The sequence below is a fragment of the Plasmodium yoelii genome (assembly GCF_900002385.2).
Source record: "Plasmodium yoelii strain 17X genome assembly, chromosome: 11".
Taxonomy (NCBI): domain Eukaryota; phylum Apicomplexa; class Aconoidasida; order Haemosporida; family Plasmodiidae; genus Plasmodium; species Plasmodium yoelii.
The window spans coordinates 1,261,676-1,274,616 of NC_036183.2; the positions used below are offsets into that span (position 1 = coordinate 1,261,676).

General features: G+C 22.3%; 4 protein-coding genes across 4 annotated transcripts; 1 reads left to right on the forward strand and 3 right to left on the reverse strand.

Annotated features, from left to right (window-relative positions):
* Positions 1-205: 205 nt before the first annotated feature.
* PY17X_1130100 (cullin-like protein, putative) lies at positions 206-3,606 on the reverse strand (the record flags this gene model as incomplete). The annotated part of the gene is made up of 2 exons (XM_022956547.1): positions 206-3,189; positions 3,555-3,606. The coding sequence occupies 2 exons, from the start codon at positions 3,604-3,606 to the stop codon at positions 206-208; spliced, it is 3,036 nt and encodes a 1,011-aa protein (XP_022812434.1).
* A 2,047-nt stretch (positions 3,607-5,653) lies between these two features.
* On the forward strand, positions 5,654-6,930 carry PY17X_1130200 (phosphatidylinositol/phosphatidylcholine transfer protein, putative; the record flags this gene model as incomplete). The annotated part of the gene is made up of 3 exons (XM_719365.1): positions 5,654-6,277; positions 6,429-6,587; positions 6,745-6,930. The coding sequence occupies 3 exons, from the start codon at positions 5,654-5,656 to the stop codon at positions 6,928-6,930; spliced, it is 969 nt and encodes a 322-aa protein (XP_724458.1).
* Positions 6,931-7,240: 310 nt separating this feature from the next.
* PY17X_1130300 (CPW-WPC family protein) lies at positions 7,241-9,261 on the reverse strand (the record flags this gene model as incomplete). The annotated part of the gene is made up of 10 exons (XM_022956548.1): positions 7,241-7,365; positions 7,495-7,573; positions 7,741-7,817; positions 7,968-8,056; positions 8,157-8,217; positions 8,390-8,436; positions 8,540-8,579; positions 8,662-8,722; positions 8,895-9,030; positions 9,137-9,261. The coding sequence occupies 10 exons, from the start codon at positions 9,259-9,261 to the stop codon at positions 7,241-7,243; spliced, it is 840 nt and encodes a 279-aa protein (XP_022812435.1).
* A 1,266-nt stretch (positions 9,262-10,527) lies between these two features.
* Positions 10,528-12,375, reverse strand: PY17X_1130400 (conserved Plasmodium protein, unknown function; the record flags this gene model as incomplete). The annotated part of the gene is made up of 1 exon (XM_721785.2): positions 10,528-12,375. The coding sequence occupies one exon, from the start codon at positions 12,373-12,375 to the stop codon at positions 10,528-10,530; it is 1,848 nt and encodes a 615-aa protein (XP_726878.2).
* Positions 12,376-12,941: the final 566 nt, after the last annotated feature.

The window sequence follows — 12,941 nt, forward strand, 5'->3', positions numbered from 1 at the left end:
TTAGTTTTAATTATATTTATTATTAGTGATTTTGTGTAACTAAAAGTAATTCACATACACACATTTTATAGTATGAACATATAGAAATATGTGTAGTATGTACGGTTCATATTTGTACTAAAAAAAATAATCATGAAATGCAAAATAAATGAAAAAGATAGAGAAATATCTCTTCTGAAAAATAAAAAGTGACCCTCCTCATATTTTATAGTTCGTAATGATAAAGATCATTTTGAAAAAATATAAATTCTCTATTTACCAATGAAGATACTCTATTTGTAATTTGTTCATTGGAAGAAATATTCATTTTTTTTTTAATATATTCACATATATTCATTTGTGATGCTTTTCCTTCTACTTTTAAAAATTTAACAATAGCTGCATCGATATGTAGACTTATATCTTCATTCTCCATATTTTCTTGTGTTAATGCAGGGATATTTGTATTATCTTTATACGTTGTATCAGCATAATCTACTACTAAATGTTTTTTTTTTGATTTAAATTGTGAATTGACCTTAAATATTTTATTTATTTCATCATAAATTAATATTTGTGTTTCTCCATCCGAGTAAATAGATTTTAAATAGCATAATATATTATCAATTGATATACCTGTCATATCGCTTAATTCATTTATAGTATATTCCAAATTTTTATTAAATTGAAGTAGGCAAAGTGCTTGGATAATTGTTACAGTAATATAAATTTTTTTTTTTTTTTTTTTTTTGCAAAATAAATTATTGTCACTTTCTGATTTAACACTGTTCTTATTTGAATCATTTTTTTCAAGAAGCTGTAAAATATCAGCTTGCCATCGTGAATATTCTTTTTTTTTGGTTATTCTACTAAAATTTACTTTTAATGTGCACAACCCAAATAGAGGCAAAAATGTGATATTTTTGGATTTATTATAGCGCTTATAATATTTAAGAAAATAATCATTACACATTTTTACAGATTCTGGATAGATAACACTATTTTCAAGTTTATTATAATCCCAAATTTCATTAAAAATGATATTTACAAAATATTTTTTTTTCTTTAATAATTTTATTGAATTATGAGGCATTTCGTTGTAAAATCGTTTAACTATTTTTGATGTAATTTTCATATCTTTTAAAATACTTTCTATTTTTTTAGTAAATTGTTGACCACATTCTTTTTTAAGAGTTTTAAAAACTTTAATATCTAACACAATGTTAAATGAATTGTCATTTATTAATCGTTTACACATAAAAATACGATAATATTTTTCAAATTTTTCTTTGTCACTTATATATTTAAAAAGACTAAGCACAATAGTTACTATACTCATAATACACTTTCCAACGTCTTGATACATTGTGAACAATTTTTCAACCTTTTCAACCTTTTTAGCTCTTTCAGCCTTTTCTGCATGGTAATGCATATAAATTTTATCACCATTTCCACTGTTGTCATAATCTGAATAACTATATTGGTTATTTAACTCATTATCATTTTCAACACCAGATTCTTGATCCCCCTTACTATTAGAGTCTTGATCGGTTTCTCTTTCTACTATTCCAACACTATCTGTATTACTTAAAAAATGTGGGTTACTAATATTATTTCGATATTTTTTATTTTTTATTTCCTTATTTAATATATAATATTTTCTAAGCTTATTTATACATGCATTATACATCATCATTAAATTGTTTAGATATATGCTAAGTATAATTGGCATGTATTTTTCAGCCTGATCACCTTTATTTAAAATATGTTCAAGTACTTCTTTCCATTTTTTTGTAAAAAAATATGAATATCTAAATGACATAATAATAATCCTATCAATATTTAATTTAAAATTTATTAATTGTATAAAATTATCATTTAATATATTTATATTATTTCTATTATTAATTAAATTATTAATTAAATCAACACCTATAGTTTCAACGGAGTTACAAAATAAATTACAAAATTCTTCAGTTATATTTAAATTTAGAGAAAATAAATATAAAATTCTTAATGAGTCATATTTTTCATTAATTATACAATAATCTATATACTCTTTTTGATATAGTATATCCTTATGGTTTACTATTAAAAGCTCTTTTAACATATTTAAAATATCTATTTCTGTTTCTTCTTTTAAAAACTTGCGACATCTCATTTGTTCATGACATAAATAATTCTCTATTTCATTTGGAAAATTATATAATCGATTATCTATGATTTTATTTTTTTCATTTATTAACATTTTATTACTTTTTTTTACCCTATTTTTAAAGTATGCATATGTTTCGTTTTTATACACTTTTTCAAATTCTTCATACATTCCTAGAATATCTATTATTCTTAGTACAGTAGAAAGTAGTTTCTCATTTATTTTTGTAGAATTTTCTTTACAAACAAAATTATTATTATTATTTTCTTTTTTAGAAGAATTATTTAAAAGTAATGTATCATCTGAAGAATGTATAGACACATTTGTGTTGTCCTTTTCTATATCATAGTTTATTACATTGGGTTGATTTTCTTTTTGATCAAAGTTAATTTCATTAGTTTTATCAGTTTGGTAATTTTCATGAGAATAATTAATACATTTATCAATACCAACTTGCTCATATTTTATATTGTCTATATTTATTAACATATTTTTTGCGTTTTCATCATTATATATATCCATACATACGTATTGATAAAATTTGGTTTCACAAAAAATTTTATCCCATTTTAAATATTCAGAAGTACTTGATATTATAATATTTTTTATTTTTGTAAAATCATGAGTATACTTTTTCCATATTTCAGTAAATATATAAGAAGGAGTATCAAAGTTAACAGATGTAATCTTATTATAAGAATTGAATGATTCTAATATGTCTTCTAAATGAACTATAACTGACGAAAAATTGTTCCATATATGGACATAATAATTTAAAAAAGTTTCCACATTTTTAAATTCATTATTATTTATTTTAGTTTCTAAATCTTCAAAAAAGGCAATTGTTTTTTCCTTACATTTATTTTCAATTGTTTCACATATTAATCTATCACAATCATAAAAAACAAAAAAATCGAATAAATTTTTAATTATAAATATATTTTCACTATCTATCTTTAGCTCTTTAAACGGTAAAAAGTCGAAACAACTTTGGATATATTCTTCAAACTTTCTTAAGCTACTCGAAAATTGCTCATTGTCTATGTTAACATTTTCTATAAAGATGAAAAAAAAAAAATAATAATAATTCCACTACATTGTTAGAACAGTTAATACACACATACGTAAATTTATCAACAAATATGTTTATATATATATGACTGTTAATTCATAATTTTTTAATTATTGATATATAACACGAAGTTATATTGCGTAGAAAATGCTATGACATGCCACCTTTCAAATACAATAAGCACATTTGAATGCATTTCACTAATTTATGGAAGTAATATATAACAGAAAATTGGCATGCTTTTATACATTTGATTATATATATATATATTTTTTTTTTTAATTTGACATGTAAACATGTACAAGCCCAGACATATGTATAAATGTAGTTGTATGATCATAATTGTACCTTTATTTTTAATATAAAAAACTGGGAAATTTTTAAAAGCACTTGGATCCATTTATTACTTTTGGTTTTAATTCAAAATAAATGAATTTATTAATTAGGCATAATTATATATATTATATAAATTTTTTATTATCAAAAATATGAAATAAAAAGAAGAAAAATCGGAAAAAAAATATTATGTTACTTTATATATTCATATTAAAGTTTCCATTTCATACACATAATCTTACACATGCATATATAAAGGCCATACTTAAACTTTATGAAATAAATTTTATTTCATTTATATATAATAAGCACCTGTTCTATATTTAGCATATTTTCAAAAATTTATATTATTCATATAATATCAGATATTTGATTTAACTAATATCATATGAAATATGATGGTGTATTTTCTTTATTACATGGATCTGTTACAAAAGGTAAAATAAAACAAAGATTAATGAAATAATATATATAAAATGAAAATTCTACCAAATATTATACAGCCATATATAAATTAAATGCTGATATTATTGAAAGCTATTTAAGAGTTAAAAAAAACAATGGGTATTTGTAGTTAAAAAATTAATAATTGTAAGATTATAAAAATATTTTTATGGGTTTGTAATGACACCATTCTAAATTTATTTATAATAGAAAAAAAGAGAAGCACATACGAGTATTTTTAATTAAATAAATAAATATATATATAATATCCAATTAAGCATATGTATTTTTTTTTTTAAATATACCAATTCCCTATTTACTCAGACTTTATATTATAGTGATATGATTTATTAAATATAAAATATAATATTTTAAGCAATACATTATTATAATAGGAAGAAATACATTTTTAATAAAGTATTGTTTATAATTGCTTCCTTCACTTTAAGGTACCTCGATTTATTTGTTTGTATATACATAATACATAAATATATGATATATAATAATATACTTATAATTTTTTTTATTCACAAGGCATATCATTCTTTTTTATTTTTGTAATTTATTTTGTCATATTTTTTGGTCTCAGTCGACACACAATTACATTATCCATTGTTTTATATATTTCCCCACTTGTTTTATATATCAATTTATTTTTATTTACACTTTTTGTATTTTTCACCCTATTTACTTTATGTTTAAATTTCATTTTTTTCTTATTTATAAATATTCCATCGCTTATGATATTAGCTGAGTGTAATGCATAAAATGCTTTGGAAAAAATTTTAAGTTATGTGTAATTTTTATTATATTTTGTTTTTTATAAGCTTATTTTGGCCACAGTATATTAGCGGTTATTTTTAACTGTATCTTTATTATTATATTTAAATGTCTGTGTCTTAATTATAATAGGATATAAAAAGAAGCAACATTTGTATATTTTCCTTTTTTATATATTTTTTATATTTCGCCCTTTTACATATTTCTTATCATTCATACTCAATAAAAAAATTGCATGAATGTAAAATTATTTATTTTAATAAAAAATGAATTATATATGATTGTAGCTAACTTTGAGGGTGTTGTTTTAATTTATTTTATTCTCCTCTGAGCTCTTATCCAATAATTTTAATTATTGATTTGTATTTTATGTGTAAATATTTTTTTTTTCACCTTATTAAATATAAAAAAAAAACAAAAAATCGTTATATTACTTTTAGTAGTTATACATTATTTCACATTTTATTAAACATTATGAGAGCAAAAAATTAAATAACATACATTTCAAATTATATTATGTTTTTTGTTTGGTACCAAAACGATTTCTCATTAATCTCACAATTTTAACAATTCCGCTAAACGCTTTAAACATAATAAGGAGTTATTGAAATACAAAGACATAAGTATTGATGTATATAAGGAAATGAGATGAATAAATAAGCAGTCAAATTCGAAACTCAAGTAAACAAAATATATAATATATGAATTAATTTCCGCATGTGCATGTGTGTAATAGTTTTAATCTGTAGTGTAGATGGAGATAAAAATAAGAGAATAAGGACCTCTAAAAATATTAAAGATAATTCATACTTACATATGTATATATGTGAAATAAGCACATAAAATAATATATAATTAAAAAAAAAAAAATAAAAAAAATAAAGAATATGAGTGTTGGGCAAGATGTACAGTTACTTAAGCTTGACACATTGGCAAAACGTTTTGAGGAAAAAATAAATACCTTAAAAGGATTATTAAAAGGAAAAAATGTAAAAATAGAAGATTCAATTTTAATTAGATATATTTTATCTTATGGAGACAAAACAGAGGAATTAGTTAACGCAGTTACAAGAGCTGTTGAATGGAGAAAAGAAAACATAGAGCCAATACTAAAGAATGATAAATTATATTTTAAAAATAATGATATTATATTTCCGATTCGAGTTAAACCATATTATTTTTTAATACGAAAAACATTAGCAGCATGTGCCCACAAATATACTTTAGATAACCAACCGGTTGTTATTGGTCGATTAAAATTATGTAATTTTACATTTTTATTAGATAATGTTCCAGAAGATATTATAATAGACTATATCGTATATTCAAATGAACATGAATTTTCAATATGTAATAAACAAAGTAAAAAACACAATTATATATGCAGGACATATAGATTTATTGATTTAAAGGGTTTTGCCCTTAGGCAATTTGATAAACGATTTTTAAAAATTTTTGCAAGTACATCAAAATTATCTGAATTTCTTCACCCCCAACTAGTTTTCAATACAGTACGTATATATGAGCTTTGCAATATTTTGTTATTTTACATTAATCTCATGAATTGGATATGTCCACCATACCTGTATATATATATATATATATATACAAATGCGTCTAATATTCTTTATATATGTATTGTTTCATTCTTTTTTTATTCAGTACTTAATAAATGCCCCATCCTATATAAGGATTACAATTGAAACATTAAAGGCCTTTGGGATTAGTAGGAGAACCTTAAATAAATTGAAAATACCCAAAATGATAGAAAGCATAGAACCTGCAGATTGCGAATGGTTCAATACGATAATGGATAAAAAAGTAAGCTTTCTAAAATAAATTAAAAAAAAATAAATTGATTAAATAGATGCACATATGCTTCAGGAATATTTGTGACTATCCTTATTTATTAATATATTTTTAATGTTCCGATATCGTATTTATTCAAAATAACGTTTTCATTTATTTCCTTTTGAAGGATATACCGTCATATCTCGGTGGATTGTGTAAGTGTAAAAATGGATGTATACCTGGATTCAAGAATGATCAAGAAAATATGGAAGAATTCAACCTAAATGATGTAAAAGCAGAAATAAAAAAACAATTTTCAAAAATAAACAATCCCGAACGTAATACAAATTCCCAAAATAAAAATAAAAAATGAAAAATTAATTTGGGATAAATGTTATTGTGCCCCCATAATAAACTATTTAGATTTTGTTATTTTATTTATTTTAATTTTTTATTCAATTTTGTTATTTTTATTTATTTTTTTCATAAACATACATTAATCTATACAAATTATCCGCCATTTTATAAGCTTTGATTTTTTTTAATATACATATTTATTTGTGAAAATAATATGATTTAAGGATATTTTTAATAATAAATTTTAACATTATTTAATTTTATTAAATATCGATTTTTAAGAAGAAAATATAATTTAGCTTTTTAATAAAAAAAAGAATAAAAAATTAATGAACAATTTTTAAAACGTGTCCGTTTTCTTCTACAGGACCCCCAAATCCGTATGTTGAGGTTTTTATTTCCTGGCCATTTTTGATAAATGATTTAGGCAATGAGCTCCACTCAGCATTACCTGAATAATAAAATAGAAATGCATTATATCCATATTTACATGAGCAAAACCAAAATGTGTACAATAAATATAAAAGCAATAGTTTAATATAGAAAATATTTAAGACTTTTTTATTTTTTATTTTTTTACAATCATTAGCCCATCTAGCTCGATGCTCATAATCATAATTTGAAAAGTCCATAGCTGGTGAGCATTTCCCAACATAGTCCTTTACCCAAAAAAATAATTCATGGTATATGGTTATTTGAACACATCTATAATATATGCTTATTTGAGCACACATCTATAACACATCTTATTTGAGCACACATCTATAATATATGCTCATTTCTTATTTATTATCAAAATGAAATATTGAAAAAATGCAGTTCTTACATTAGGTGCTATGCATAAGCTATTCCCTACGAGGGTCCATCTGAATGGGCATTTCCCCATGATCTTTAACTTTGGTGCTTTTACAAGAGAAAATATATATATTTAAATTAAAACTATTATATCAATTATTATTTATCTATAATTTTTTAAATACGTAATAATATTGTTAACTTGTTTTTTTCAAAGGTATATAATTTGTTATCCTGTTTAATATTATATTGTCTTACAATTTATACATGGCCATTGTACTTCACATTTCCATGCGAACAACTCTTTATCGACATCTTTACTATTCGAGAAGTCTATAGATCTACACCTACAAAATAAAATAATATAATGAAGTTTATGGGATAAAAAAAATATACATATATTATACATTCATTCAAAATAATTAATAATAATATTTCAAAACTAACTGTCCTTCGTATGTTTCAGGAGGGATACAAAGACCTGTATCATATTCTGATATTTTCCATCCTTTAAGAAAAAAAAATTATATATATTTTGAAACTAAATATAGAAATGTATGCAATGTTTATTTATACGTAAACAATATTTAGGTCTATTTAAAATTGTAAACATAAATTTGGTCATATATATGTAGTGTTTCATTATTTATATTTCCTTTATTAATGATTTTTTTTTAAACCTAAAGGACATAAATTAGAATAATCCCTTCGGCATTTTCCAATATACCTAAATGAATTATAATATAAAAATAAATAGTTCATTGAAGTGAAATTTGAACTATGAGAAATATGGTAAAAATAAATAAATAATTTTTTAATATTTTGCAAACCATAATTTTTTCAATCTCTCTTGGATTATTCTGTAAATTTCTGAAAATATATAATTATACAAACTATGTAACAATGCAAACTGGAAAAGAAAAATAAATAATGTTGAAAATAATATATAAACCTTTATCCAAGATATTTTCTATTTCAGAATTTTCAAGATCAATTGTTGCTTGTTCCTCAGCCTTTATATTAAACAATGGTGTAAAAATAAAGAAAAAAAAAGAAATTAATTGATATATAAATATTTGATATTTATCAAAAAATTATCGTTTTTTTGTGTCTACAATTTATGCCTTATTTATGTATATGCGAAATAATGAGCACAAACATGTATATACTTATATACATGCGTACCTGTTCAAGACTTTCATGTGCTAGGTCATTGAAGTCAGACCCATCGAAACCCTCGCTTTCCTCATCGTCATCATCTTCATCTTCCTTTTCATTATTAATTAATTCGTCATTAATTGCATTTAATTCTTCCATATCCCTATATTTGTTAATTAAAATTTTGTAAATACCCTTTTTACAATTTTTGAATAGGCATATATAAAAAGAAAAGTATACATATAAGCATAGTTTATTTTTCTGATTACTTTGATATGTCTTTATTCTCTTTTGTATTGAGACTAGTAAATCTAGGGGATTCGTAGCAATTAGACATTTTTAACCAAATTATGGAGACAAAAAAGAACAGAAAAAAAGGTGAAGAAACTTTCATTTTAAATGAGAACAAAAAGATGATGTGTTTTAAAGTTTTTATTCATAAGGTAGTATATATAATTATACATATTTACTTATATACAGACTTTATTTATATATTAAAAACACTAACAATTCACCAATTTATTTATAAGAAACATTGTACAATAATATTATTACAAAATTCATCTATTTTTCGAATTCCAGTACACATGTACACTTATGTATTGTTGTAGTTTATTTATTTAAATGTTCTAATATTAAAAGTATCTACAATATGAAAAATGTGTATATACATCAAAATGTAACCTGTATTCCTATTTAAATAATTTTATTCCTTAATTTTTTAATTTTTTATATTTCGTATATTTTGTTGTTTTTTTTTATTATTCGTTCAAATATTTAAATATATTTAAAAAAAGTAAAAGATAAATTTAGTTAGCTCTTGAAATATGATTTACTAGCTAAGTCTTAATTTCTTATGGTGCCTACACACCTACAATAGTTACTATTATCACTACATTATTACTACATTTATTATTTTTATTGATTAATAGCACAATTGAAATATTGTGCAAAAATAAAACATGCAAAATATTATAAAGATAAACAAAATATATTTTAAAATAAAAAATGTGTACATATAAAACATGTTCAAATTATTCACTTTCATATTATATACATATGAAGTATAACAAAAAATAAATAAATGTGTAAAAAATCACCATTTATTAAATGAAAAATAAATGTAAAGAGAATAAAAAAAAACAATATCATTATCAAGATATATTAAGGGGAAATATATCGGATTCAGTTTTTTCACCCTTAATATATTTTTATATGTCTAATATGATATATATATCAGGTTTAAAAAAATAAATTAAACTAAATGAATGAAGAAAATGTATAATATAGTAAATAAACATAAACATAGAAAAGTATAAAAGCGAATTAAAAGAAAAAATTAAATGGAATAATTATTTATATTAATTAAATAAATGAGTAAACGACAAATTATATAAAATAATAATGTACTACGTGCTATGTAAGAGAATTGATGCAGAATAACTAAAAAAGAGAAATCAATGTAACGAAGTAAAAAATAGACCAAATAATATGTTTGAAAAAATTATATAGATTTATGTGTATCATTTTGTATTAACCACCAAACAAAGTATTATAGTAACCGTTTTTATTAGAGCAAATTAGTAAAATAATAAAAAGATAAACTAAGATAACATTTTTTTTCGAATTATTATTTTAATTTTGTATCTATTTTATTTAATTATATTTGCTTGTTCCTTTCTCTCCATGTGTTTGTTTCTTGAATTACTTCGGGGCAAATAAAAATGCTGTCTGGAATATGAATAGTATTTATTGGTTCGTTATAAGAATCACATTTGTTCATATGAAAGCGTTTTAAATTATTATCACTATCACTATCGATACTATTTAATTTTGTAATGCTGCTAAAAGATTCGTTAAAATCTGTACTAGAATTGTGTGCATTGCTATAATAATATATACTACGATTTATATCCGTGCTTTTTGTTTCGTTCGGATTATTATTTTTATTTTCTTCATTATTACATACTGGAGGAACATATAAATATAATAAATTTTTAAATAATTTATCATTAACCTGAGAATTACATTTTTCAGAAAAAAACCATTTAAATGCTGTAATAAAATCTTCATTCATAAAATCAAAAGAAAAAGCTGCTTTTTTACTACACTCTTTAGCATTACTTAATAAAATATGCGAACTTGAATTTTTATAAGAATCATTTTCGGAATGAAATATTAAAATTGAACAACATATTGATTTTATTGAATTTATAACATGCTTTATATCAAAACTATCTTTCAATATTCTTTTCATTAATGAACAAGGAATGTTCATATCTTCGGTTGGTAAAGGTTCGGAATTTTCGGTATAAAAAAAGGACATATTACATCGAACTATTCCGTTGTAGAATTGGTAACTTGTAACATTATTATAACCATCATCTGTACTCATATTGTTTCCATTTTTCATACTATCTCTACATATATTATTTTTAGTATTTATATGCTGTATATTTGTGTTATTAGAGAATTCTTCATTTCCTCCCCCTTTTTTACCATTGGTTCGATTGTTATTATTTATCCTTTTTTTGCTTTTTTCAATTTTTTCACTTGATTTTTTACCATTTGTATTATAAAATTTCTGTTTAATAACCCGTTCATCATCGATTACAGATTCTTCATCAATTATAACCTCTTCATCAATACTTGTATGGACATATTCATCAAATATTCCTTTATGTGTTATTTCATTATCTGCTTCACTGTCTGCTAATATAATATCATTAGTATTATTATTATTATTATTATCATTATTATTATTATTATTATTATTTGGTGCGCTCGTGTTAACAATTTCAATAAATTGGGGTTTGATAAGTATTAATCCCCCCAACGTTCCATTTTCGCCATACACTTCTTCCAATCGATTGACCACTTCTATAGCTGGACTAGCCAAAAACTCATAACACATTATATAAACATTACTATATGGTATTTTTAAAAAATTAAAAATAAATTTTAAAATAGTAAATGCATCATTTACGATTGATACTGATTTCTGCTCATAAATATCAAAACTGGCACCATATCCTGAATATTCCATAGCAATTATATTTAAATTTAACTTTTTATGCAAGGCGTTTACAGTTGGAATTATCATCCCTAAGTCTTCATTAAATTTATGTAAATATAATATGATTTTATCACTTCTTGTTGATTTGTCATCATTTAAAAAAAAAAAGGCACATGGAATAGAATCAGTACTAATAGGCTCTGAAATTTTTAAACTTCTTGGTACCCATCCTAGTAAATTTTTAAAATCATTGCTCGTGTAGGAACTTTCTGGAAAATATACATCATTTGAGCAATTTTCTTCTTCGCAAAATTTTATTTCTTCATCGCTGAATTGATAGTTTGTAAAAATTCCCGAAGAATTCTTCTTATTTATTAGAGATGTGAAGGTACTGTATTTTAAATCAATCAAATTAAGGCATTTTCTTGTAACTTCTTTTATCTCATTTTTCTTTTTCTTACAATTTTTTATAACGTTTTCCTTATCAAACATTTTCGCATTCTATTTATGCAATAATTTCTAAAAGCTTTGATTAGGGTATATAATATATACAAGCATACTCGTGTATTATATATTTATGTATAGTGACTGCACAGGACAAAATACATACACACATGTAAATAAATAATAATATATATACATACAATGAAGGAAATATACAAAGCGGAGAGGTACAAAGGTGCAAAAAATTACATTTAAAAAAGTTAAGCTATATTTAATTATTTATATATAGCTAAATCTTCAGAAAAATATACATTATCTACTTATTTAAAAATATACATATACTGTTAATATATATAATGGCATCATATATGACAATATAAAAATTTAATTATATCACTAATAAAAATATATTTAAATAAAAATGCAAATTTATGTCTGAGGAAACAAGAAACATGGCTTTTTGACGGTATATATTAAAATTTGTTCCTCTATTTTCGTTTTTGTTTATTTTCTTTTATTATCTTATTATTTATTTATTATATATTTTTGGAGAATAGGAATCTTATAAATGTGTGTGTAAATAGTGAAATATATATTTTTGTGTTAATAATCCT